The sequence below is a fragment of the Rhea pennata genome, chromosome 29, assembly GCF_028389875.1.
Source record: "Rhea pennata isolate bPtePen1 chromosome 29, bPtePen1.pri, whole genome shotgun sequence".
In the NCBI taxonomy this organism is placed as follows: domain Eukaryota; kingdom Metazoa; phylum Chordata; class Aves; order Rheiformes; family Rheidae; genus Rhea; species Rhea pennata.
In genome coordinates this window covers 5210009-5236287 of record NC_084691.1, presented here as the reverse complement: position 1 = coordinate 5236287, position 26279 = coordinate 5210009, and the positions used below count along the sequence as shown (strand labels likewise).

General features: G+C 61.5%; 3 protein-coding genes across 5 annotated transcripts; 1 reads left to right on the top strand and 2 right to left on the bottom strand.

Annotated features, from left to right (window-relative positions):
* Positions 1 to 104: 104 nt before the first annotated feature.
* NDUFA4L2 (NDUFA4 mitochondrial complex associated like 2) lies at positions 105 to 5892 on the top strand. The gene is made up of 4 exons (XM_062597454.1): positions 105 to 235; positions 3460 to 3548; positions 5092 to 5152; positions 5399 to 5892. The coding sequence occupies exons 1-4, from the start codon at positions 179 to 181 to the stop codon at positions 5453 to 5455; spliced, it is 264 nt and encodes an 87-aa protein (XP_062453438.1). The 5' UTR covers positions 105 to 178; the 3' UTR covers positions 5456 to 5892.
* A 990-nt stretch (positions 5893 to 6882) lies between these two features.
* Positions 6883 to 11750, bottom strand: SHMT2 (serine hydroxymethyltransferase 2). 3 transcript variants are annotated; one of them, XM_062597450.1, is made up of 12 exons: positions 11644 to 11750; positions 10438 to 10632; positions 10260 to 10339; positions 9885 to 10085; positions 9702 to 9783; positions 9294 to 9416; positions 9017 to 9156; positions 8556 to 8721; positions 8381 to 8480; positions 7891 to 8046; positions 7535 to 7642; positions 6883 to 7332 (listed from the first exon to the last, which is right to left on the bottom strand). In XM_062597450.1, exons 1-12 carry the CDS (start codon positions 11665 to 11667, stop codon positions 7205 to 7207), a joined length of 1503 nt encoding a protein of 500 aa, XP_062453434.1. In that variant the 5' UTR covers positions 11668 to 11750; the 3' UTR covers positions 6883 to 7204. The 3 variants fall into 3 exon arrangements, with proteins under 3 accessions (XP_062453434.1, XP_062453436.1, XP_062453435.1); XM_062597452.1 differs by having other exon boundaries at positions 10438 to 10535; positions 11644 to 11714; XM_062597451.1 differs by lacking the exon at positions 7535 to 7642.
* Positions 11751 to 12486: 736 nt separating this feature from the next.
* On the bottom strand, positions 12487 to 24648 carry NXPH4 (neurexophilin 4). Its single transcript, XM_062597455.1, has 2 exons — positions 24585 to 24648; positions 12487 to 14024 (listed from the first exon to the last, which is right to left on the bottom strand). Exons 1-2 carry the CDS (start codon positions 24630 to 24632, stop codon positions 13260 to 13262), a joined length of 813 nt encoding a protein of 270 aa, XP_062453439.1. The 5' UTR covers positions 24633 to 24648; the 3' UTR covers positions 12487 to 13259.
* Between the last annotated feature and the right edge of the window lie 1631 nt (positions 24649 to 26279).

The following is a 26279-nucleotide window of genomic DNA, read 5'->3' as shown; positions in this document are numbered from 1 at the left end:
TCCCCCCCCCCCCGCAGAGTACTTCCAGCTGTGTCCCTGGACAGGGCTCCCCATGCCGTCCCGCCCCGTCCCTCCCCATGGTGCAGACACCTCCTCCGTGGCGGCCGCCCACCCTACTGCCCAGCCAGCACTCGGGAACCCACTGCCGCACAGCCCCGTCGCCTCCTCTTGCTCCAGCATGAAGGGCCCCCTGCTCGGAGCCATGTTCTCCCGGCACATCAAGCGACACCCCGGCGTGAGTCACCCCTACCCCTCTCCCATGACACCCCCCCAGCCCTCCATGCCACCCTGCAGCCACCTGGGACCCCTCGTATCCCCTCCAGCTGTGCAAAGCCCCCCATGCCTCAGGAACCTCCCCACCCTTCTGAGCCTCTGCAGTAGCCCCCCTCCCCCCTTGCCGAGCCCCCAGGGACCTGCACCTGCTGCCCCAGGCATGCTCATGCCCACTTTTCTCCTGCTTGCCAGACTCCACCTGCACCCCAGCATGCTTGTCCCAGGCTCCCACAGCAGGGCAAACCCTGAGGCTCGTCCCCATCCACCCCAGCTGCAATCATGGTAGGGTAGGAGCTGCCGGAGGACATGGAGGCGCCTTCTGCTGCCTGAACCCACTCCCTGTGGTGTGGGTGGTTGTGGTGCAGAGTCGAGTCTCTGAGCCCAGCTGGGCTTGTGCATGTATCCAAGCTGGCATGCGTCCAGGCTGGCACGTGTCTGGGCTCACCTTGTGGGCACCTCTGCCCCTGCCTGAAGGGTAAAGGGCCCTGCTCCTGGGGCACTTTGAGGAGGCAGGAATAGGCATCAACCCCCTCCTCCCTGGCCCCACTGATCCTGGGTGCATGGTGCTGACTGCTGCCCCTGAAGCATAGATCCATTGCTTTGCCCTGCCATCAGCAACTCAGGCTGAGGGCTCCTGCACTAAATGGCTCAAACCCTCATAAATTACAGCCCCTGCATCTGCAGCTGGGCAGCGGCTGGGGTGGCCCCTCCACTGGCCAGGCAGGCTCCCTCCCCTCAGCGGGACTCAGCCCAGGACCTGGGGAGGGCTCAGCAGCTCCAGGCTGAGGGCTGCAAGTCACGTAAGCGCTTGGCAGCTGGTGACGGCAGTAGGGGGCAGCGGCCAGGCTGGAGAGAATGATGTGCGATGGCTGAGCATCAGGACACCCGGCACTGCTGGCAGCCTCGGCAAGGGGGAGCAGCTGGCAGCTGGAGCAGGAGCCAGCCTGGGGTTCAGCTTTGCCAGGGACGACTGGAGCCAGGCTGCAGGGGCACAGGCTGCTGTGACATCCTCCCAGCACTGTTGCATGTTTCTGTGCTCAGAGCAGGGCAATTTGGAGCTTTTCTGGTCATGCCTTGCCTTAGCTTCCCCAGTGGTCTTGCACAGGACAGGGTGATTTTTTACATGTCATCCATTACAGGTGATCTGTGGCAGCCCGTGCCAGGCAGGTGCTCAGCACATTCACCTTGCCACAGCGAGGTATCCTCTCCCTACCTGGCAGCAGCTGATGTCCCAGGGCTGCCAGGCACCTGAGGGCCAAGTCCAGGACCTCCCTCCCATACAACCAGGACCAGCCCGGCTGCCAGGCCCAGGATGGGAGCACCCTGGGCATCAGGCTGCGCATGGCCACACCATGGGCACAGGGCCTCCTGCAAACCCCCTCGCAGCAAGTGCTGGTCTCAGCAGCTTCCTTGCCTCACCTGACATCCCTGTGATCATTTTCCTCCTTATTTTTGCAGGCAAGGCAGCAGGAGCAGGGTGGGGATGGGGCAGGACCGTGCCGCTCCCTGCACCAGTCCCCCTGCAGCTTCTACTGCTGAGGTTAAAGGGTGAATGCTCCCGGACAGCTTAGTGTTGTGGTGTGAGCATACACAAGCAGCATTTTAACTTGACATACCTTTAAGGTCAAACTCACAATATGTGTGTGTGGTGAGAGGGTCAGGCCCCCTCAGTGCCCCCTCTGCTGCTGCAGAGCTGCACAAGGCCCCTGCCCCCCTTGCTCCCCAGCCTTTTCTGGGCATTAATTACCCAGAAGGTGTCAGCAGCAGCTGTTGAGATGAATCCATTGCCCCGAATCTCCTCCACCAGGCACCGCTTTTTCCGGCACTCCAGAGCATTCTTGATTATCCAGTGCATTTGGGCAGCGGCAACTGCCAGCTCCTATTGGCACCAGGCTGCATGCAGCATCCAGGATGGCGATGTGCTGGCGCTGCTCCCCTCTCGTTTCGGAGATGGCGTCAGTGTGGCCAGCAGGAGTGCCGAGTAGCTTGGGGGGACTCTGGAATGGGCTCTGGCCCTACCAGGGACAGCGGGAAAGGATGGGGTCAGAGCAGGGGACTTGGAGAGGGGCGGACAGGACATTGCTCTGCCTGGTTGCCGTCCCCACCCCCCACAGGCTGTGAAGGGGTTCAGCAAAGAGCGGGCCAAAGGGGTTGGGATGGATCCCATGCTGCCACCTTGCTGGGGAGTGCCAAGGCGCATGGTGGGGAGGTACTCACTGCATCCAACTGCTGTGCCTAGCGGGAGCAGGAGTGCCGGCAATGTGAGCATGGGGAGTGCAGGTGCTGGCAATGCAAGTGCAGAGAGGAAGGGGAGTGTAGATACCGACAGTGTGAGTACAAGGAGCACGGTCAACGCGGGTGCTGGCAATGCAAGCAGTGGGGAGCGCGGGAGCTGGCGGCCCCGCTCCCGCCTGGCATTAATGGGCATGGCAAGGTGCTTGGCTCCCCAGGGCAGTGCTGGGCAGGCGGCTCATTACATGTCAGCTGCTTTCCCTGGCACAGGGTCCACTGCCATCCAGGGAGGTCAAGGCAGCCCTGTCTCAGCTCCAATTGAGGCTGTGTCCCGCCAGGTGCTGTGGAGCAAGCAGCGGGAGGAGCAGGATCACCTGGCACAGGAAGAGTGTGTACCTGTGTGTGTGTGTGTGTGTGTGTGTGTGTGTGTGTGTGGAGTGTGTGCACGCACATGCATACGGGGAGCCACACACCCCTCGTGCATTGCTTTGTCACTGTTGCCCCAAGGCCAGGGGGAGCCCCAGGTCCGGCATGGCATACATGGCACCACGCCATGCCGGGTACGGAGACCTGAGCACACTGGAAGTGGTGGCCTTGGCAGGGATTGGTACACAGGCCCGGTGCGGATGCCCACTAGGAAGGGCCAGACCCCCCCCCCCCAGGCCGGGAGCGGGCGCAAGGGGAGCAATTGCTCATTCCAAATCCAATTCCCCTCCAGCAGGAGCCGATTTTTCTCTTCCTCTTTTAATTCAGTCACTCAAGCTGACAGCTACACTGTGTACTGCAGCCCAGCTACAGGATTGCTCTGCCATATTTCCCCTGTAAATCTCCCGACGTGTCAGCTCTCCCTTTCACTCTCCAGTCGGCCTGATAAATATTCATTTTATTGGGGTATTTTTCATCTCTCTCTCTCTCTCTCTCTCTCTCTCTCTCTCTCTCTCTCCCTCTCTGCAGCTCATCCCGCTCATTGGCTTCATCAGCGTAGGCCTGGGCAGTGCTGTCCTGTACCTGCTGCGGCTGGCGCTGTACAGTCCCGATGTCAGGTATGGGGCAGGGGGGGCATGGTGCCCCTCAGCCCAGTCTCAGGGCACCACACACCCCAGATGTCAGGGCCCCAGGAGTGAGACACAGCCCTCCACCTGACACCCCTGCATGTGGCAGTGGCCAAAGCTGGGTGCAGAAAGACAAGGGGGGAGGAGGAAGGTCACCCTACTGCTGCGTGGTGGGGAGAGGAGAGGGCCAGAGCCCCCAGCCCTGCTGCAGCAAGAGACATTCAGGGGCTGGGGAAGGATGAAGGGAGTGGGATGGATGGATGGGAGCCTAGGCAGATAAAAGCAGTTGTGACCGATAGAGAGCGTGGGGATGGATGGATTGACAGAGGGCCAGACGGAGGAATAGGAAAGTAGTAGGCTGGCTGGCTGGTGGCGGGATGGAGGCGAGAGAGAGGGATGAATACACAGATAAAAGCAGTGCAAGAATGAATGGATGGAGAGCGGGTGAAAGACGAGGTGTAGAGATGGATTGATGGAGGAACAGAGGGATGGAGGGGTTGGCAGAGGGACAGACAGACAGACAGCCATGCTGTGCTAGGGCTGTTTCCCTTGCAGCTCCAGGTTCATGCTCCCTGCAGCCCCATGCTGCCTGATGCCTATCTAATATTTGTTTGCTCCTGGTAAAACGCTCATTGATTTAATTTGATGCCAGCTGCCCAGGGTACTTAGCTCAGCAATTAGCAGATCCAGGCACCTTGTCTTTGATCATACAAGCCCAGAGGTGTGGGGGGGGGGAGATAAATCAACTGTCTCTTCCCCCCCCCCCCACCCCCCCAGCATGTTAATGCTGTTAACCAGCTCCAGGGTCCAGGCTTACAGTACACCCTCCCCCCCCCCCCCACCCGCCACTTCCCAGATGGAAAATTCTGCTCTTGGCCAACAGCAGCAGATCGCAGGGGGACAGGAGACAGGGCAGATGTGAGCTGCTTTCTCCAGGGATGTGTCCCACGGCTCCACTGGCCTTCCCAATGCCCCTCCCGGGACAGTACAGGACCTTTGCTGCTTGGGAGGGGTTGATCCCATGCACACCAGCTGCCCTGTGCAGCCGTGCTGCACGTCCACAAGCACGGCACGGCAGTGCTGAGCCCTGGCTCACTCCTGGCAGGCATGCAAAGCAGAGCAAGCAGCTCTCGAGATGGGAAGTGAGGGTTGGGGTCTTGGGGCAGCATCCAAGGGCTGGGAGTGAACGGGGAGGGGGAAGAGGGGGAGGCAGCGCCCCGGTCAGGGCGCAGCAGGATGGTGCCTCCAGTGGCTGCAGGCCGGGGTGAGCAGTGGGCAGACACGCACCCACGCACATGGGATATCCGGCCCGACGCAGCAGGCCAGGCCCATGGCGCAGCAGCCCCGGCCCAAATCTGCCAGTCCCCACAGTAAAAAAGGAAAATGTTGCCATGGTGATACCTGAGAGTCCCACAAGGAACCAGCCCTGGCAGAGGGAGGTATTACTGAGGTAAAATGGGGTGGATGCAGGGCTGTGGGGTCCTGTCGCCTCCCATCCTCTCACAGGTACTGATGGCTCGATCTCCACTTGCAGCTGGGACAGGAAAAATAACCCTGAGCCCTGGAACAAGCTGAGCCCCACGGATCAGTATAAAGTAAGCACTGGGGTGGACTGGGGGAGCTGGTGCATGGGGGAGCAGGATGGCCATGTCCCTGTGACCGGGGCGGGGGGGGGGGGGAAGGGGGGTGGCGAGGCTCAAGCTCCTGGGGGAAGGGAAGCTGACACCCCCGCCCCAGCCAAGGCCAGGCTGCAATTCCACACGTGGGGCATGCGCGTGTACACACACACACACACACACACACACACACACACACACACACACATCCTTCTCCTTCTCCAGTTTATGGCAGTTTCTACGGACTACAAGAGCCTCAAGAAGGACCGTCCCAGCTTCTGAGCTGCCATGGGGAAGGAGCTCCCATGCCAGTGTGAGGGAGAGCACTCTCATGCCCACCGAGCAGCACCATGCCCCCCTGCTGCTTCGCAGCCAGCCCCCTCAGGTACCACCAGTCCCACAGCACTACAGCACATGCCATCACCTGCACGCAGTCTTGAGCAACCCCCCAGCACCCACAAACTAGGGGGCTGCATGCCCCAGCAATAAACCATGCCACATCAGGAGTAGTGGGACCCCCACACACCTTTGCCAGCAAACCTGCGCCCTTGCATCTTGCACAGAGCCGCAGCACTTGGACAGGGAGCAGCCACAGGCACTGCTCTCCCAGCTTGCAAGATTTCCATAAAACTCATAGGACTGTAATAAAGCATTGGGTGGCAGGGTGGGGGGTGAGGCCAGGAAAATATATTATATAAACTGTTTCCCAGGCCCATAAACTTGGCCCATAGACTCTGCTCCCCCCACACTGCTAAACACTCAAGGACAGCCCCACACACACTCGTGGGCTGGGGAGGGGGAGGGGCAGCGTTTGCATCCCGCTAGAAGCTGAATGGCTCAGCAGTCCTCAGCCCTTGACCCCCAAGCATGTTTCCTGTCTCCCACGCTCCAGGGTCCCAGGGGATGCCCACCAAACACCATGTCCCAGACCCAGCCCTTTCCAGAGAGACAGCAGGAAACAAGACTGGGGGAGCAGAAGAACCCTATGGGGTACAGGGGAGCAGCAAGCCACATGCTCCTGCCAATGCACACACGCCCGTTGCATGCACGGGCAGCCCAACTCTGCTCCCCACCCAGGCTACGTGCTGCAGGGCAGGAACCTGGCAGCCGGGGTGGCAGGCGGGGGGCGGGGGCGGGGAGCTGTGCGGCGCCTAGTGCTGTTTGCTTTGGCCGAGGCTGAGGGGGGAATCTACAGCCAGTAACCACAGAGCAGATGGCACTGCGACATGTCTGGGAGCAGGCACCAGGCCTGTGCAGCCTCCAGCCAGGTGGTGTGTCACGGGGTGGGGGACAGGGAAAAGGAACTGCCGAGATCCCCCTCACACTGCCCCCACCATCCCTCCAATGTACCTGCCTGCCTTTGGGGCTCAGTTCAACTCCCTCAAATTCCCCAGTCCACTCACAGCCTGCTGGGTGACGTACTGACTTAGAAGAGGGGATGGGGAAATGGAGGCAAGGAAGGGTTCATCCCACATTCCCAGGCTGGGCAGGGGATGTCTGCTGTCCAGGCTCTGCCTCCACCCTGCAGTACCCTGGCCAGAGCACCAGCGGGGTGAGGTGGGCACATCGCAGGATGCCCCTGCTGCAGCCAGGGCATTTAAGCCCTGAGGCTGGCACAGTGCTGACACAGCTCTGGAGACACTGTCTTCACCTTCACCTGCCTCAACCCTTCCCAGCCCAGCTCAGTACCCCACATACCTCCACAGGCATGCTTTGGACCCAGTTTTATTAGCAACCCTCTCCCCATAGAAAAGTGCAAGGCTTTCTTTGAGCAAGGGACAGGGATGGTGCCAGGAATGGTTCCTCCGCCCCGCTGGGAGGCAGCTTGGTCTCCGAACCCAGGAGCAGGACTGGGGTGGGCCCCCCTCGAGCCCCCCAACCACTGGGGAAGAAGTGCCTGATCCCAGAGGGCTGGTGGGGGACTGAGGGGATGCAGAAGCCCCAGGGTGTTTTTGATGCTCCCTTTGGTCTCAGGTAGTCCAGGCTTGAAGTGTGTGTGTGTGTAGGGGGGGAGGGCGAGAGCCCCCCCACTCAACGATCTCTGAAGCCAGGCATGGGAAAGGCACGTGCAAAGGTCTCCACACGTTGGCGCAGGTCTGCCAAGCGGCGCTGGGTCTCAGCATCCTGCAGCAGGAAGGTCTTGAAGTCCTGGAGCTTGCCTGGTGGGTGGGGGGAAGCCAGAGCAGATGAGAACGGCCAGGGGAAACTTTGCAGGTCCATCCCACTCCATCCCTCTCCTGGTTCCATCCCTAAATGGGAAGGCAGGCTGGCGCAAGCCTGGGGTGCAGCCCTAGCCCCTGATGGGAGAGAAGCTGGCTCAATCCTTCACCCTGGGGAGACCAGTGCCCCCAGCTCACTCACTCGTTTTGCTCTTGACATCCAGAGCCAGTGCTATGCCCTCATCAATGAAAGCAACCACCTTCTGAAAATCGCCCTCCTGGAAGTGGCGGGAAGTCAGTGCGGGGGCACCTGGAGACACAAATCCTGTCAGGGCTGGGGAGCTGTGTGTGGAGCAGAATCCAAATCCAGCATCCCAGACTGCATGCGGTCCCACATCTCCTCTCCAAACCAGAAACCAGCTCTGAATTCCCGCACAGAGCCCTCTGATATATAGATGAAACGAGAGGGGAACATCCCCAAGTGAGAGCCTGGGGAACCCTCCCCAGAGAAAGGGCTGGACAGAGGCAGGAAGATCCTCCCCAGAGCAGGGCACTCACCCAGACGCAGCCCCCCAGGTGTGAGGGCGCTTTTGTCCCCAGGACATGTGTTCTTGTTGGCCGTTATGGAGACGAGCTCCAGAACTCGTTCAGCCCGTGCTCCATCAATGCCCTTGGGCCGCAGGTCCACCAGCACCAGGTGGTTGTCGGTCCCACCTGGGGAGCAGCAAAAGGAAATGAGGTGAGTCAGCAACATCCAGCTCCATGTAGCCCCTCCACCAGCCTACCCTCTCCTCGCTGCCATGCCTCACCACAACCCTGGTCTGTGCTTTCCCCAACACCAGCTCCCAAGCCCGGGTCTCCTGCCCTCTGCTTTCAGTCCCCCGGTTCGAGCCCTAGTGGGTCATTCTTACCAGTGCTGCTCCCCTCCCCGCCACACACACACTGTTCCCACTGCTGGCTAGTGGACCGAGACCAAGTTTTGTCACTTGTGACTTACCACAGCCTCATCCATCCTCATCCCTGAAAGCACCAGAGAAAGAGCAATTACCTGATACCAGGGTGTAACCACGTTGGAGCAGGGCCTGTGCCATGGCTTTGGCGTTCTTCAACACCTGCTGGCAGTATTGGCGGAAAGCAGGCGAGCTGGCCTAGGGGACAAACCATGTCAACAAGGGAGCCTGTGTCGCCTCCCCAGCCCCAAGCCCAGGGCCCCCTATACAAACCTGTTTGAGGGCCACTGCCACAGCAGCAATGGCATGGTTGTGTGGGCCCCCTTGCAGGGAGGGGAAGACAGCAAAGTTGATCCTGTCCTCCAGGTCATAGTGTGTCTCCTTGCCCGTCTTCTTGTCTACTGAGCGTACGCCCTTGCGATAGAAGATCAGTCCCGACCTGTTGGCAAAGAGACAGTTTGCAGGCACTGCTCCACCCATGTGCCTGCTGAATCCCCATGGAGGCCATTGCACAGGACTCAGCCCCTCCGAAGAGCACTGACCTAGACATCTACCAGCCCTCCTCTGGGACTCCCAGGGGCATTATCCCTCCTGTCCAAGCTCTGGGTTGGGGATCTGCCCCGTAGCTAGCACATGAAATAAAAGCCTTATTTCTGTACTCTCCATCCCTGCAAATCCCATACCTATGAACAGGCATCTTCCTGCCCAGAAAGGGAGGTGGGGCACATCCTCACCTGGCGCCACGCAGCGTCTTGTGGGTGGTGCTAGTGACCAAGTCAGCATATTCGAAGGGCGAAGGAATGACCTTGGCTGCAACCAGCCCACTGATGTGTGCCATGTCGGCCAGCAAGTAGGCCTTCACCTCCTCGCACACCTGGGGGACCCGGGGCACAAGGGAATCACAACCTCTCCCTGTCTCTCCATCCCACATCCACAGACAGGGTGTAACCAGCCTCACACCAGCAATGCATTCCCCAAGGCTGAGCTGGCGGAGAGGCTCACCCCCCGTACCTTCTTCATGCGAGCATAGTCTATAAGGCGGGCGTACGCACTGGTGCCGGCGATGAGGAGGCGAGGACGAAAGAGCCGCGCTGTTTTCTCCAGCTGCTCGTAATCAATCAGCCCCGTGGCTGGCTGCGAGAGACAGACAGACAGACAGACATGAGAGCTGGCAGCTTGCTGGGGCACAGAAACCTCCTGGCTCTGAGCACAGCGTTTGGGGCATTGGCAGGGCTGAATTACCAGCATCCCTGAGCATCCTATGACACACAGATGTGGCTGGCACAAAGCAGGCATAAAGACAGAAGAGGAGATGGCGGAGCGGCAGCACCTGCATTGAGCCTCCTAAAAGGCCCTACTGAGACAGGGTTCTGCCAGGAGACCCCCCTCTCCTTCAGGGATCAGCCCCCCTCCACTTACGTCAAGTTTATAGGGCATCGACTCAAAAAAGATGGACGTAGCCGAGATCCTCTTGATGTCTGACATGTATCCGTGCGTGAGGCTGTGGAGAAACAGAGGGATATGTAGGATCAGCCGGGTGCCAGGGGGAGGCACCCACTCCCAAAGGGTAGCATCCCCCCATTGCCCCATGCATGCACGCACTGGCCCCCGTCAGGCAGGTCCAGCCCCATGAGGCGATCATGGGGCTGCAGCAGGGCTGTATAGGCGGCGAAGTTGGCCGGAGAGCCTGAGTAGGGCTGAACATTGACTCCCCAGTGGGACGGGTCCAGGTCGAACGCCTCCAGAGCCCGCTGCTCACACAGCAACTCAATCTGGTCCACCACCTCAGCTCCTCCATAGTACCTGGAGGAGAAATGAGGTAGAGGGCTGCCTTGTGCCTGGGAACTCCACAACCTCTCCCACTGCCCCCCAGTGGCCACAGTGGAGTGGGCAGCCCCCTCTGAAATGGCCACCCCAGTCCCCAGCACCCTCATGCCCCAGCCAGGTCCAGAGACCACGTCCTGCTCCTGTCGTTACCTCTTGCCAGGGTACCCCTCCGAGTACTTGTTGTTGAGGCAGGAGCCGAGGGCTTCCAGTGCTGCCCGGCTGCAAAAATTCTGGGGGGAAATCAGGGTCAGACAGGGCATGCAGAGCTCCTGCCGGAACAGGGATCGCCCCAACAACATGGATGTGCCCCATGCTCCCCATGTCCTACCTCAGAGGCAATGAGCTCCAGCCCCCGGCACTGACGATCCTTCTCCTTCCGGACCAGGGCCCACATCTCAGGGTCACTCTCCGCCAGGCTCTCCTGCCCTGTCCAGTTGGGTATGCTTCCGCCAACGGCAGCAGCCGCAGGGCTATGCTGTGCCCGCAGGCTGACAGTGCCCACCTGGCTGCATCGCCACAGGGCCTGCCCAGGAGAGGGGTGCTCGGCAGCTGCACCGCCCCTGCCGCCCCTGGCATGGGGCAGGGCCCTGGGGTCCTGGTCCCGGACGCCAGAGGTGCCCCCACCCCAGCTGCCAGGTAGTGCTGGTCCTGCCCAAGACCACCCGAGAATGGGGGTGGGAGGGGGCAGGGAGTGGGGTGCAGGGGCAGGACTTGGGGCAGAAGGGCGAGGTGCAGGGTACAGGGGTGCGGGGTAGAGCTCGGGATAGATGGGGCGGGGCTTGGGGCAGGAGGGGCGGGGATCGAGACAAATGGGGCAATGGGGGCGGGGCTCGGGGCAGGAGGGGCGGGGCTAGAGAAAAACGGGGCAGCGGGGGCGGGGCTCGGGGCAGGAGGGGCGGGGCTAGAGAAAAACGGGGCAGCGGGGGCGGGGCTCGGGGCAGGAGGGGCGGGGCTAGAGAAAAACGGGGCAGCGGGGGCGGGGCTCGGGACAGGAGGGGCGGCGGGGGCGGGGCTTGGGAGAGGAGGGGCGGCGGGGGCGGGGCTTGGGAGAGGAGGGGCGGGGCTCGAGACAAAGGGGGCGGAGGGGGAGGGGGCGGGACAGACGGGACGGGGCTCGGGGGCGTGGTGGCTTCCGGGGCCGGGGCTCCGGCGGACGGGCCCGCGCGGTGCAAATGCGGCCACCCGGTTGCATCATCCGGGGGGGGAGGGGGAACAGCCGCCGGTGCCGCCGCCAAAGGGACTTTGCGACGGGACGAAGTCTGCCGTGGGGCAGGGGTGTCGGCAGGGGGACGCCCGGGGTAAGAGCTGCCCGGCAGCGGGGCCCGGCCTGGACAGCGGGGCCCGAGGCCGGCCAGCACCCGGCACCGACGCTGGGGCGGGAGTCCCCCGCCGCGATGGGCCGCGGGGCAACCCAGCCTTAGTCCCGGTTCCGGTTCCAACCCCGGTCCCGGCTCCGGCTCCAGCCCCGGCCCCAGTCCCGGTTCCGGTTCCAACCCTGGTCCCGGCTCCGGCTCCGGCTCCGACCCCTACTCACCCTACCCAGGCGAAGCGGCCACATGGCCGTTCGAGTTCCGCACAGCCCCGCCGGCTCCCAGCCCCGGCCCCGGTCCCGGCGCGGCCCCGCCAACCCCGCGCGAGCGCTGCCGGGGGCGGGGGCGGGGCGGGGCGGCAGCGCGGGGCCCGCCGGGAAGCGGGAGGTTTCTCCCCGCCCCAGCACCTCGCGCCCCTGGACCCCCCACCATCCATCCCCTGCACCCCATTAATCCATGCCCAGCACTTTATCCCTGCACCCCGTATCTGCACCCCATCCCCTGCACCCATTTCCCTGCACCCACATCCCTGGTATCCATCCCCTGCACCCCAACGATCCATTCCCCTGCATTTCCATCTGTCCATCCCCTACAGCCGATCACCTGCACCCCATCCCCAGCACTCCCATGTGTCCATTTTCTACAGCCCCACACGCCAGCACCCCATCCCCTGGACTCCCATCATCTGCACGCCATACATCCATCCCCTGCACCCCATGCGTGCGTGCCCAGCACCCCATCCCCTGCACTCCCATCTCCTGTACCCATGCATCCATCCCCTGCATCCCATCCATCTCCTCCCTGCCACTCACCCACAGCACCCAGCAGGGAGAATGGTGCTGCCACCATGGGGCCATCCACAGGGCTGTCCCCCAGCCAAGCCCAGCCTGCACCAAGCACTGCACAGCGCCCAGCCTGGCCCGAGGCAGAGGAATGGCACTCAGCACACTGCAAGGTGTCCACTGCCGCAGCAGTGGGAATCACTGGTGTCACCATGCTAGCCATTGCAGCTTATGGGATCAGCACACTCCACAGCAAGCTTTCAATTTTTTATTTATTTTTTAAATTTCCACTTTTTAATTTTGATTTTCTTAAAAAAAAATAGGACGAAGCCTCTGCCCAAAGCCAGGTGAGGGCAGGAGTGGCGGGCAGCGGGCCCAACATGGGGTAGGGGATTGCGTGTGCCGAGCCCCAGCCCTGGGCACGTCCCTCTTCACCGTGGGGTCAACTCAGCCAGGGCCAGGGGGACAAATCTGGGCAGGAAACTGCAAAATTGGGCATTTTCCTCTCCAGGCAGTAGCAGGGGGACTCTCCATAGGGTGCTACAGGCTTGGTTTGGTGCCCCAACGTCCACTGCCAGCCAGGGTGCTCCTGAGCAAGGAGGAGCAGATGGGGCTGGGGAAAGGCTCCAGAATACCCAGGACGGGGACCTGCATAAGCATGCTGGCCAGCATGCACTTGTGTGGCTGCACATGGAATCACACGGGTATATGTGAGTGTGCCCATGTGCATCCATGCACATAGAAGTCTGCACATGAGCCTGCACACATGCTTGCACACGCATCGAGGTGCATACACAAGTGTGCATCGTGTGTTCATGCACATATGCATCCACACACATGGAAGGGTGCAAACAAGTGTACACACGTGCATCCACACATGCACACACACGTACATCTCACACATCTGCACAAACTGGAAAAGCCCCACTCCCCCCCCACACACACACACTGCAGCTGGCCACTCTTGGGCACAGCAGCATGCTAGAGCCCACAGCCTGTTGCACACTGAAACCTGCCACCAGCCCCATGCACCTGCCCGCTGTACCACTGCAGGACCGTCAGCCAAAGTAGGGATTGTCATGCTGGAAGTTGTAGTCAGGGCAGACCTTCTGCACCAGCTTGTAGTCGATGCTGAGGAAGGAGATGAAGATGCAGATGACCTTGAAGGGCTTGGCACAGAGCCAGGCAGCATGGCTCTGCATGTGCTCTGTGAAGCACACCTTGGAAGGGTCGTAGAGGCAGGGCTTGTTCTTGCGTGCCCGATTGGTCTTCTCGTACTCCACATGGCAGTTGAGGGCCTTGGGACGGCCCTGGGGCAGAGTGCTCTGTGGGGGCGGGGGGCGGGGGAGCGCGGCAGGCGCCGGCAGCAGCACCTCGAAGCCCACTGCCTTGGAGGGCGGCACAATGCTCACCGAGACATTGCCCAGGCTGGAGGAGTTGTGGCGGAAGTAAACGCTAAAGGTGCCATTGATGTGGTCCACAATCTTCCCTGTCACCAGTAGGCTGAACTTCAGCGTCTTGATGTTGAAGTAGAAGTCACCCCAGCCGAAGATTTTCTTGGCGCGGGTGGCCTTGAGCGAGGGCTTGTGCCGGGCCCGGGGGCTTGGCACCCCGCTGGCCGTCTGGTTCCTCTGCCAGTCCCAGGGACCACGCACGGTGCTGGTGGGCTGCCCTGCACCCTGCAGCGGCTCACCTGGCACCAGCCGCTCAGGCTCCAGTGCGGGGGGCTTCAGGCTGCCATAGGGCACGTCCTTGAGGAGGCCGGAGGTGCCGAGCTCCAGGTAGCCCAGGGTCTTGGTGATGTGGCCCTCAGCACAGACCATCTGCACAGGGAAGAGGGCAGAGGCTGTGCAAGTGTGTGCCTGTCACACCTGTGCTTAGCCTGCTCAACCCCCCCAGGCCATTATGTCCTGCCTGCCCCCTCCTGTGGTCATGTACCCTTGGCACAACTCCCCTGCACCCGTGCACTCCTTTTGGACCCATGCACTCCTGCATCTACACACTTCACCTGCACTTACGCCTCCTCCCATGCCCATGCACTCGTGGACTTGTGCACTCCTGCATCCACATACCCCTCGCATTCACTGTGCTACCCTCCTGCACCCATCTGCTCCTCTTGGACATGTGCTCTGCTGCATCTACACAACCCTCCAGTCTTCTGTGCTCCCTCCCACCCCCAAACCCATGCAGCCATGCCCCCAGCCATGCTTGTATCTGAGCCCTAGCTGCCTGCACATCCCCACTCAGCCCCAACCAGGTGCTTCCCAGGTCCACACGACAGGGCTGCCTCTCAGCATCACCCCATCCCCGTGATACCAAGAGGCAGGAGACCGGGCAGCTCATTACCGCCTGCCCCGCCACATCTGAGCCTTATTAAAATGCAGGGGCTGAGAGGGAGCGTGTGTGGAGAGGAGAGGGAGATGGGGAGGCAGGCGAGCCCTGTGCCGCCTGCCAGGGAAGCCTAATTGCATTACCCCGGGCCTCTGATCTGCAGCTGAAATTACAGAGCCCCCGCCGGGCTGCACGGCCGTCGCTCCTCCCGCTACGATAATTGCAGCGGGGCAGCCGTGGCTGAAGCAGCCGCACGGACTGTACTGCTTGTGGAGGGGCACACACAGAGCGAGCAGAGTCCCTTTCCTCTGCCGGTGGGAGGGAGCCAGCAGCTCTTCCCCTATCCCTCCGGTCTGCCCACCCCAGCTACTCCTGGCTGGGGTGCACAACACCTGGCCCCGTCCATCCCCACCACCTCAGGCACCTTGGGGGGCAAGGAGGAAGGCACTGAGGGGCATGGGGAACTATGCCCCCAGGGGGGACTCGCTTCAGCACAGACTCCATGCCAGCTTCCTGTCTCTTCTGGCTGGAGGAGGAGCTGGGCATGGCTCCTGCCAACCATTTCTGCAGTGAGCGCGCCAGGTCTCATGTCACTAGGGCACAGGGTAGTCTGTGAGGGCAGCGCACCCTGCAGAGGACGGAGCAGCACCCTGGGAGCCCGCTCAGTTGCAGGGTGCCGGTGCTTGCCCTGGCAGAACCAGATCCTCCCTGTGCTGAAGCCGCCAACACCCGACTCAGACCATAAGCTGCTCTGACACGTGCTTGGGTCTTACCGGCCAGCCAGCTTGAGCACAGTCTGCCTCCAGCACACTGAGGCTCTGCCCCAGCCCAGCCTGACCCGGGGGAGGGAGGGGATGAGGTGAGTATGAGAGGTCTCAGCCCAGCCTGGCAGGTGGGTGGGGGCTGGGCTTGGGGTGCTGCAGGCCATGGCGGAGCATCCCTGCAGCCTCCGCACAGCGCCAGCCACCCCCCCGACCCCCTCCCACCGCTTGCTGAACACGGCTGCTGCATTCACCCTTATCTATATTTCAACGCAGCTTCAAAGCCAGGCGTCTTGGCAGCTGGAGAGAGAGGAAGCCAGAGCATGGCAGGACCAGAAGATGAGGAGATAACCAGGGGAGGAGGAGAGGGCCATCACCCCCAGCCCAGCCAGCAGAAGGGAGCAACTCCTCTGCCCCTGCCATTAACCCTGCCACAGCTTCACCAGCCCCATGTTCCTCTGCAAGGGGCAGTTCCCACGGACCAAGTCTAGGCGGGAGAGGGGGTGCCTGTTGGGGGGGGGGAGATGGAGCTGCACAGGGGCTGCTCTGTGGTGACACACGTGGGATGTGCTCCCAGACCCCACTCACCTGGAGCAGCTGTCTGGAGGTCGCTTGGCCCTTCTCCCACTTCCCATCTCCAAGAGGAGAGCCAGGATGCCTGATGTCTCACTCAGCAGTGCCACAGGGCTCCCAGGCCCTGTCCCTCCTGCCTCAGTTTCCCCTCACCATAGACCCCCTCTGTGATCTCCTGTTAAGGATGAGGAGGGTGCTAGGCTGCAATGGGGACAGGAATGCAATGGGAATGGAGATGCAGTGGGGATCAGGAGGTGATCAGCATGGGGATGCAATGGAGAAGTGATGGGGACAGGGATGTGGTGGAAACAGGGAAGCAATAGGGATGGAAATGTGATGAGAAACCGATGGAGATGGGGAAGCAGTGGGGAAAGGGGGCTGATGAGCATGGGGATACAATGAGAAAAGGGAAGCAATGCAAGCAGGGAGATGACTGGGATGGGGATACAAACAGGGAACTGATGGAGACAAGGAAGCAGTGCAGAAGGGGAAATCATGGGGACAGGGGTGCTGTGGGGAAGATGACATTGGCACCAGTTCAGCATGTCACTGACTGCTGTGGGTCCCTAGCTGGTCTTGTACCAAGGACTGCTAACCTGGGCAGGATGGGGTAGGGGCTGGGTGCTGCAGGGCATAGAAGCATCTGTCCCTGCCCCTTGGCACCCAGCCCCCAGTGCTGGGGCTAGCCCCCATGACCCCCATTCCCCCTGGAGCCAGCAGTGCCAGGCAGTGGCAGATGAAAGGGAACTGCAGAGCTGGGCCACGGCTGCTGGCACAGCCAGGGTCATCAGTCATGGCATGCATGTCAGCCGGGGCCACATGCAACCCTTCTGGCATCCCTCTTGAGGACAGCCCTGGCCCCACAGGGTGAAGGGAGCAGAGGGGCTCTGGGGCTGTGGCAAGGGGATGCAACTGGGCAGAGACACAGCAGGAGGTCAGCCCCTCCTGCACTCCACCAGCATCCAGGGCAGCTCTCGCTGGCACCTCACTTTAAGTATTAATGTTTCTGCCTGTGAGCAGTTGGGGTGCAGTGGGCACCTATGTGCATGTGAACCCTTCAGACATGCTCTGTGGACACCTCCCAGCCTGCTGCTCATGTGTGCAGAGAGCCACCGCCATCTGTACTTGCTCCCGCCCATCACGTAACACACATGTGCATGCACACATGTGTGTTGCTGCACCCATATTACCCCATGTCACCATACACACATGGCCCTGTCTGGCACGTGCACGTGTTTACCACATGCATGCAAGCACCCATGATAGGCTGAGGGTGTGAGCACAGCAGGGCAAGTGTGCAGGAAGGGCTGTGAATGGCTGCAGAGGGACCAGGAAGGCTCTCGATGCCGGCAGCAATTTGGCATGTCAGGGCCAGCAGTGATGGCCGCTCACATCCCATTTGCCGGCAGGGCCAAGTGCCGTCAGCTGCTCCCCTGGGGCTGGGTCACCTTGGCAGAGGGAGGGAGTGGATTGACAGGGCTGCCCCATACAGGGCACAGTGAGCTCCTGCAGCAGCACCCGGAGAGCGGTCTAAGGCAAAGGAGGAGCCTCTCTGACCCCTGGCCTGAGCTGAGCGTGTCCCGTGATGCTGAGCAGCCTCACTGCCCTGAGCATCCTCATCTCCCTGAGCATCCTCACTGTCCCAAGTATCCTCACTGCTCTGAGCATCCTCATATCCCTGAGCATCCTTGTCACCCTGAGCACCCTCACCTCCCTGAGTGTCCTCACTTCCCTGGGCATCCTTGCCTCCCTGAGGCTCAGTGCAGGGCACTGGAGCAGACACTGATCCACAGATCAGTGCCTTCAGCTCTCCCCACAGGGGACCCCCACAGGGTCAAGCCAGTGTCCCCCCCTGTCACCTCACTGCCTTCGTTAGTGCAAGGAGATTAATTGGAGGTGGTGAGCAACAATCCCCATGGGCCTGCTCCCTCCGGTGTGGTGCAGCCTGGGGCGGTGTGGCATTTCCAAAGGTTAGCAGCAAACAAGGTGCTTGTGACAGCTCCCATTTATCTCGCTGGCGCCACGCGGGTGCTAATGCGGTGGCTAGTGGCGCAGCGCAGCAGTGAGCTCTGCCGGGGTGCAGAGAGGGACCCAGGCAGGTGCTTGCACATGCTGCAACGTGCACAGTGCACCCCTGTGACTCCAGATGCAGCTGAGGGTGTGCAGTGAGCCCTGGTGCCAGTGTTTGTGTATGAGAGTGCATGCCTGCCCCTGTGCCACAGGTGTGCACCAAGATATCGCCCAGAGCCTGCACCTCCAAGCTTGTACCTGCACCTGTGAAAGCACGGATGTGAGCACCAAGTGCCCAAGAGCCTTTGCATACATGTGCTGAGTGGCATGCAGCTGAATGTGCATGAGTGTCTTTCTGTGTCCCTCAAAGCATACCCATGTGCACAAATGTGCATTTAATATCTCTGTAAGTTTGCCTCTGCTTCTCAGGATGCATGTGTATGTCAGTTTGTGTCTGCATGTTGGGGTGTGTGTGTGTGTGAGCACATCGGGATGTGTGTGTACATGAGGATGCATGTGCACACTTTGTGTGTACATGCTGGGATGCATGTGCATGTCAGGATGTGTGCATTCACATGTCTCTCCATGCACGTCTGGTGCCAAGACCACATGTCCACGTGGCAGCGGCCGTGCCTGCACCTCTCCCCAGCTACGAGCACAGATGGGGCTGATGAGTGGCAGGCTGCTAATGAAAGTCCCCAGGAGGCAAATCTGCAGTGATGGCTCCTTGATGCCAGGGCAACAGCTTGACCTGCTGTTGGGGACACCTGGGCCAGGTCCAGGGACGCCGGCAGAGTCAGGGGCCAAAGGCCAGCGGTGCAAGTCAAGGCCAGCCAGGTGCCTCACCACTGCCAGGGGCTGTGGGAGAGGAGGCTCTGCCCCCACCACTGAGACTCCAAGGGGTGCAGAGCTGAGCAGGGAAAACAGCATGCACACCCTGCTCCTGACAAATCCCTCCAGAGCTGGGCCACTTTCCACTGCCTCCATGGGCACACGCCATGAGAGCCGCAAGTCTGCCTGTGCTCTCACATGGGGTACAGTACGGCACAAAGCTGCGCGGGGCTGAGAGGACCTCACCTCCCGTGAACGGTTTTGCCTTCACCCCTGAACAGACACCTCTTTCTATGCAGACAGGAAAAAATATGCAAATGCTGTGGCTTTATTAACGCGCTCGGCACGCGCCAGCTAATAAATATTTCATAGCCTGAGTAGGACTTCAGGTTTTTTTTTCTCTTCTTCTTTCCTTTCTTTTAGTTCCTTTCCCCTGTCATTCGTTTCCTGCCTTTTCTCAGTCATTGTTTTATTTATTTATTATTTTTAAAGCCTTCACAGTGAGACAGGAGCTGGTGTGTGTTGGGGTGGGGGGAGGAGGGAAATGTGCACCCCCAGCCTCCCCCCGCAGGTGGCAAAAATAAGTGCTGTTAAGAGCAAAATAAAAAATATAATAGAAGGGAGGAGCCGGCACAAGGCGAAGGATCGAGGGCTTGTGTGACTCATTGAGCTGGAGGAAGAAAAGAGACTGAATGGGAAAATGAGGAGAAAAATGGAGTGGGAAGGGAGCAAGCAGCTGTGCAAGCAGGTGTGCTAGTGGTGTGCTAGCAGGTGTGCACAGTGGAGCTAGTAAGGGTGCTAGGGTGAGCACTGGAAGGGATGGCCACACATGGCCACTGCCAGGCTCAGAAGGAAAGGGATCCCGCTCTCGGAGGGAAGGGAGTCCTCGCCTGGAGCGCTGGGGGACCCCAGGTGCCCCTGGACGCAAGAGGGGAAGTGGGGCTAGGCCATGGGGATGGGTCTGATCAGGACATGTGCTTGTGGGGACACAGAGGCGCAGCTGACGGAGGCAGGGAATCAGCCCCAGCTTGCTCACACTTTGCTGGCAAGCACCACCTGAACGCCTGAGTCCCTCCTGCCCAGCCTCCCGTTCCCCATGGCAGGGCCATTGGGCTGGTCCTGGCGATGTCCTCCAGCAGCTGTGTGCTCCCCGAGCTCCCAAGCGCAGCCCGGCACCCAGCCTGGCTCAGTCTGCCTGCCTCCGCCATGCGCCTCACCGTTGCACTTTATTATTGCAATAAATGTAGCCATAAAAGTGGCAGGTATCGGCGCACGAGGAGATCGCTTCTCCTGAGCTATGGAAATGTAATTTCGAGTGTGCCCGGGAAATTTTATAAGATCTTATCAGGTGGGATCATAAATTACATTTCCAGCTCCCCCACCCCGCCACTGCTCTGCACCCCTCACTTGGAGCCAAGCCCAGTGCCAAGGCCAGCGGCTGCCCAGCCCCCTGGCATGTCCCATCAGCCACCCAGGCCCCCTTGGCAGAGCAGTGCAGAGCAGCACTGTGCTTGGTGCTGGGCAGTGCCGTAGCTATGGTACCTGTGGGCTGGGCCGGCCCAGCAGTAAGGACCGGGGGGGGGGGGGGGGCAGGGGGGCTGATGTGGGGAGTGGGGCTGACTCCCCACTGTGCACCGGGTGATGTGAGTGCTTTGCAGCCCACTGTTGCTGCAGGCTAGGTGCTCATTTCCACAATGACTTTCCTTTTGCAACAGCAACCAGGGAAAAAGGCGGTGGCCGGGGCGGCTGGGGGGGGGGGGTTGGACACGGGCGGAGGGACGTGATTATTTCTTTAGTAGCAATCCAAGCAGCTGGAGAGGAAGCTTCATCTTTCCTGGGCCATTTACCTTCAGCACCAGAGCACGAAGGCTGAGCCAGGCAGCTTGGCATAGTGGCTGGAGCTACCCCAACCAGTCCCCCTCCCCCCCCCCCAAGCACAGCACTGGAGGTTGCAAGTGGGAGGGGAAAAGCAATGAAACAGGCTCCAGATTTGCACCACAGCAGGGCAGCAGCCATGCGGGCAGTGGGGCCAGCTGGGACACCTGACATCCATCCCCACTGCTTCCCCTACCACCCCACAGGACTGCGCCATGCTCCTGGCTGCAGCCTTATTGCATCTCCCCATGCAGGGTGCAAAGGGCAGCACAGGGAAGAGTTATTAAAAAAAGGGAAATGAGTCGCTTGGAAACCTTCTTTCGGCATAACAGTGCGTGTTTGTTTGGTGATAGATTAGCTCAGCCATGCTGAGCACACAACTGCCGCTGCAAAGGCACTGGGCTCGGGAGACCCGCAAGGGATGGGAGAGGGGAGAAGCGTGCCCATTGCGGCAGTGCCCTGCCAGGAGGTGCCAAGCCTGAGCCAGGAGGGCTGCGGCACAGCCCAGTCCCCTCCTCCAGTCCTAAAGGGGGCTGTGTGGCTGAGAGGGGAAATCAAGGCACAGAGCAGGGCAGGGGCAATGAGGGCCCAGTTCCCGCAGCCCCAAGTGATGAACAAGGCTGGGCTGCTGTATGCCCGGTGCCTGTGGCGCTGGCTGCCGTGCAAGGGAACCACAACTGGCTGGCACTGCCTCCCTGCTGCAGGTGAGCTGAGTTTGCCAGATCTGAATCAAGCTCCTGCCGTGGTCAATACTTCTGGCCCCAAGAGCTGCTGCCCTGTCGTCCCTGTCCCTGCTCCCACAGAGGCCACAAGCCCAGGCCCCTGCCACCACTGCTGCAGTCCATGCCAAGCCAGGACACTGCGGCTGAGCGAAGGCGCCAGCGACACTCCCGTGCCACAGGCCAGCAGCAAGGTGCCCCCCTGGTGCAGAGCCCAGGCATCCAGGTGCTGCCATCTCCGCATGACTCCCCAGACTCGCCCCGCTGGAAATGGGGAGAGTATGGGTCACCCAGTGAGCTGGGGGCAGGGGGGAGATGCAGGGAGGGAGCCAGCAAAGGTAGCTGGCTTGACACCAGCAGCGGCACCTGCATCAGCACTGCCCTGCACGCCCCAAAAAGCTGTGGGGGGAAGGGAGGGCTTTGCACTTGCCTCTCCTGGGCAGACACTGTCTGCAGCCCACGATATGGTTGCTTTGGGGACAAGCTGGGAGGAGGAAAGGGGGTATGCTTCCCCAGGTCAAAAAAAGGGTTAAATTCTCCCCGTTAATAGGAATGGGGGGGGGTACCCTGGCACCTAAAGGCCTGGCAGCATCTGCTTCATGAGGGGCCATCTGTCATCTAGAAGCCCAGGAGACACAGCAGCCCTTGGGCAACAGCAGGGAGCAGGGCAGCAGGGGGGGAGACTCCCAGGAGCTACCACATCCAGCCCAGCCACAGGACAAATATTCCTGGGAAGGGCAAATGTGGGAAGGAGGCAGCCTGCCAGCTACCAGCACTGCTCCAGGTGCTTGGAAATACCCCACTACCCCCACTCCCTGCCTGCTGGGGACAGGAAAACTGAGGCACTGGACATGGCGGTGGCACTTCCCCAAAAAGCAGTGCTGGGGCAAGAGGAGTGGTCTTCGGCACCACAGCTGCTGCCTGCATGGGGCCACACTGCCAGCACCACTGGCGCAGGCTCAGCCACCAGCCCCTTTCCCCACAAGGCCTGGAGAGCGCAACGGGAATGCCCCAGCGCCCTGCACTGCAGGCTGCTTCCAGTGCCCCCAGGCACCCCAGACCCTCGCTGAGCCCCCACCCCCCCAGCATCTAATTCCCAACAAACAAAAAGAATCTAATGCACCAATGCAGAGCAGCAGCTCCAGGCTGGCTGGGCAGGGACATCTCCTGCGGGGAGCCCCAGTGTCTCTGTCCAGGCACCAGCAGGAGGAAACAGTCCCAGGGAAGAAGGAGCTGGGGGGGGGGGGGGGAGGAATGCTGTGCACAGGCCCAGCATGGACAGGTATGCACCAGGCTCGGTGAGCTTGTCCAGCTCAGCAAGGAGACAGCCACTCGCTCATGCACACAAACACATTCAGCGGGGACAATCAGCAAAAGTGCCGATGGCCGAGTAGACACTCCAGGAGACCATGCTTCCCGCAGCAACACTTGCTTGTGCACATGCATGCAGACATGGGGCCAGTCACCTGTGGCATGCACACTGGCCCAAGCACCCTATCATGTGCCAGGTGCTCACTCCGGGGCAGCCAGCATGGGGCAGCCACTGGGGCTGGGGATTAGCTGGGTATGCTGCTCTTGCTGCTTCTTTGCCCCAGACAGGCAGGGAAAGTTTCTTCTCTGCTGGGACCAAGGGGGTAGGACCAGACCCAACCCCCATGGAAGTGGGACTCGTCTGCAGAGCAGAGTACACGATGGGCTGGGGCTCCCCTGTCACCTGCCTGTGCCAACACCGGCAGGAGGCCGGAGCACCGGGACCGCAACCCCCCCCCCTTGCAGGCGCGGGAGAGGGACGGGGCAGGGCAGCGCCCGGCTCCTGATTTCATCAAAACAAAACCATTTGTCTTGAAGCAGCTCCAGCACCGACAGATGCTCCACGTTAGCTGGACAAAGGAAGGGGGTCAGGCAGAGCTGCCTCCCCAAGCATACACACATACACGCACTCATATAGACATATATATAAATCTACATGCACAGGGACAGAGCCTGCCAGAGAGACAAGTTGCAACAGCCTTCGCCTGGAGGAGGGAAGTGTGGGGGGGGTCCCTGATATGCATCCAATTCCCTAGAGGGAATTGAGTCGTTTGATTTTATTCATGAAACATGGAAAGTAAAAATGGAGTGTCAGGGAATCAGATCCACTAGGGGACGAGCCTGGGCACCCTCACTAGGGCCTCGGGGGACATGACCCCCCCTCTCTCAACCACTGCTAGCGCTCAACATAGTGGCAGCCCCCAAAGCCTGCTGCCTTTGCGGGGGTGGGGGGGAAGTATGTGGCGTGAGCAGCCTCAGCACCATCCAGCATCCCAGGTGGCCGGGGAGGGGGGGGCGCATGCCACTGCTCGGGGCAGAACCTGACCCCCCCCACCCTCATAACCTCCCGAGGATGCAGGCAAAGGGGCAAGGACAGGTAAATGTCCCATGCTCCGACTGCCCTGCTGCCAGGGAAGGTCGGGGACGGCCCCCGCAACGGGTGCAAAGACCCAGCTGGCCCTGGGGCAGAGCCTGCACCCGTTCGGGACAGGAATGAGCGTCGCTGGCACGGGTGGTCCCAGCACTTGCCGCCTGGGTCAAGCCCCGTGGGTCTGCGCCCCCGCGCTCTCTGCCCCGACGGCAAGGCTGAGAGGGGCGCGCACACGCCGATGCCTGGGGCTCGCCCACGCGAGGCCGCTCCACGCGCCGCCGTCTAGCGCGTCCCGCGCCCTCCCTCCCCCCCCGCAGCTGCCAGACGGCGCTTCGCCGCGAGGAGGGGTCAGCGCCCATGTCCGCGCACCCCCCCGCCCCAAGGCTGGCCAACTTGGGGCGGCTGGAACCCCCTCCCTAATGCCAGCCCCTGCCCCCCGCCGCCGCGGACGCGACCTCTCCCCAGTCCGCACGAGCCCCCCCGGCACTGCGCGACCCCTCGGCCGCTGCCCCAGGACCCGTACGGCCCCCCTGGCATTGCGCGACTCTCCCCGCTCCTTCGCGGCCCCCGCTCAAAGGTAGCACCCCCCCCCCCCGGCACTGCACCCCCCCCCCCGGCATTGCATGAGCTTCCCCCCCAGCAACTGCACGATCCCCCCTGAAACTGTACTCTCTCCCCCGCCCCCCGCAATGCCATGCCCCCACCACTGGAATTGTACGACCCTCCAAATAATCTCTCCCTCACCAGGATTGCACGCCCCCCCCCCCCGCAGCCTCAGGACCCCCTCCTCGAGACTGCACGACCCTCCTGGCAATTGTCCCCCCCCGGGCCTGGAACTGCCTCCCCGGCGCAGCTGCGACCCCAACTCCGGGCGCCCCGTACCTGCAGCAGCAGCCAGGGCCCGAGCAGGGGCAGGCGGCGGCGGAGCATCGCGGGGCTCCGCGGGCTCCCGGGATGGAGGGAGCGCGGCAGGGCGGGCAGAGGAGGGAGGCGGCGGCCAGGGGAGGCAGGAAGAAAGTTGGAGACTTGCTGGGGCCGGGCGGTGCCTCGGCGGCGCCTCGCCAATCCCGGCCCGCCGCCCCGTGCGGGGGCACCGGGGGGGGGGGGGGGGAGGGTCGCAGGGGGCACAAGGGCGGGGGGAGCTTAGGGGAAGGAGAGCAGCGGGAGCACCACCGTGGGGGGCACACTGGGGATCCGGGCGGGGAGCAACAAGAGGTAACGGAGGAGGGGGCGGGGGGCCGTCGGAGGGGAGCACTGGGGGAGGGAATGAGGGGCTCCAGGAGGGGAGCACTGGGAGGTACCATGGGGGCAGCACCCCCAGGATCCTGCGCCCAGCTAGACCCCATCATCCAGGGGGGCCCCAGTCCTGCCCCACTCCTGGGGGGGCCCAGTCCCACTCATTTCTGTGGGGCTTCCTGCACCCAGGGAGGGGAATGAGTGCCCCAATACTTCCCCCTCCCCCCAGCTTTCAGCATGTGGACACACCACTCACGCACTGCAGCGCGCACAAACACCCCCGATGCACACATGTGTGTGCACACACATGCACACACGTGTGCCCTCAGAGGCATTTGCTGGGTGTCTTCCCACCCCACTGCACAGCGCCACTGGGATCCCTCCCCAGCACCAGTACTTTATTATAATTACAATTATTACTATTACTGTTCCTGTTCCTGTTATTATTTTCACATCCCGCCCTGGGAGCCACAGGCAGGGACTGGGATCACAGGGCTGGGGCAGGTGCCAGTGGGGATGGGGACGGCGGGGGGCATGACAGCAGTGCACAAGCGCATGGCAGCAGGATGCATGCGCAGCAATGGGGAGAGAAGCAATGGAAAGGGCAAGGGAGAGGAATGGAGGGGAATGCTAGCAGGAGAGGACAGCTTGGAGCCGGCAGAGAAGAGTTGGGGGGGGGGGGGCGCCTTGGCCACAGCAGCCCATGCACGTCCCATGTTCTCCCCATGGCTGGGGAGCCCAGCCACGGAGGAAGGCTTCCCTTCAGCTTTGTGCTTGCTGAAATGGTTCTTGCACCCCACAGCCTGCTCCCTCCCATGCAGGAGAAAAGACCCAGGCATCCAGGAGCCTCCCCCCACCCACTGCAGCCAGGTCCCTGTGGGAGCCCTGGTGCCCCTGACAACCCCAAGGGCTGTGGGGTGGGTTAGGTTCCCCTCCTGCCCCACCAGCAGCCCCAGATTCAGGCGGGTAGAGGCAAGGGGAAAGAAATGAGGCTTGAAGAAGATATGTAAGGAAAGAGAAAAAGGGAGAGAGGAAAAAAAAGAAAAAAAAGAACTCTAGAGGAGATATAAGAAACCGATAAGTGAACAAAGAGACAGTATTGAAATAGATCTGAGGGTTGGGCTGCGCCGCAGCCCGCCAGCAGAGGGGCTTGGCACTTTCCCAAGGCACCAGTGCAGGCATCCGTGGGAACTGGGGGCACTGGGTGCCAGAGCGGGCGTGAGCTGGAGGGCATCATGTCACCCCGGTGCCCCAGTGTTCCGCGGGTGGCCACGTGGGCCAAGCTGCTTGGCTGCAGGCTCCAGTAGTGCAGAGGTGTGGGGCTGCAGTGGTACTGTGCGG

What these genes read in the sequence shown, in the direction of transcription:
- NDUFA4L2 (XM_062597454.1), top strand. Translation starts at nt 179, where the DNA reads ATGAAGGGCCCCCTGCTCGGAGCCATGTTCTCCCGGCACATCAAGCGA. An exon ending in CTGTACAGTCCCGATGTCAG is followed by an intron (nt 3,549 to 5,091) that starts GTATGGGGCAGG and finishes CTCCACTTGCAG; the next exon opens with CTGGGACAGGAAAAATAACC. An exon ending in GCCCCACGGATCAGTATAAA is followed by an intron (nt 5,153 to 5,398) that starts GTAAGCACTGGG and finishes CTCCTTCTCCAG; the next exon opens with TTTATGGCAGTTTCTACGGA.
- SHMT2 (XM_062597450.1), bottom strand. Translation starts at nt 11,667, where the DNA reads ATGTGGCCGCTTCGCCTGGGTAGG. An exon ending in CGATGCCCTATAAACTTGAC is followed by an intron (nt 9,417 to 9,701) that starts GTAAGTGGAGGG and finishes TGTCTCTCGCAG; the next exon opens with CCAGCCACGGGGCTGATTGA. An exon ending in ACCTGGGGGGCTGCGTCTGG is followed by an intron (nt 7,643 to 7,890) that starts GTGAGTGCCCTG and finishes TTGTGTCTCCAG; the next exon opens with GTGCCCCCGCACTGACTTCC.
- NXPH4 (XM_062597455.1), bottom strand. Translation starts at nt 24,632, where the DNA reads ATGCTCCGCCGCCGCCTGCCCCTGCTCGGGCCCTGGCTGCTGCTGCAG. An exon ending in GGCCCTGGCTGCTGCTGCAG is followed by an intron (nt 14,025 to 24,584) that starts GTACGGGGCGCC and finishes TTCCCTGTGCAG; the next exon opens with ATGGTCTGTGCTGAGGGCCA.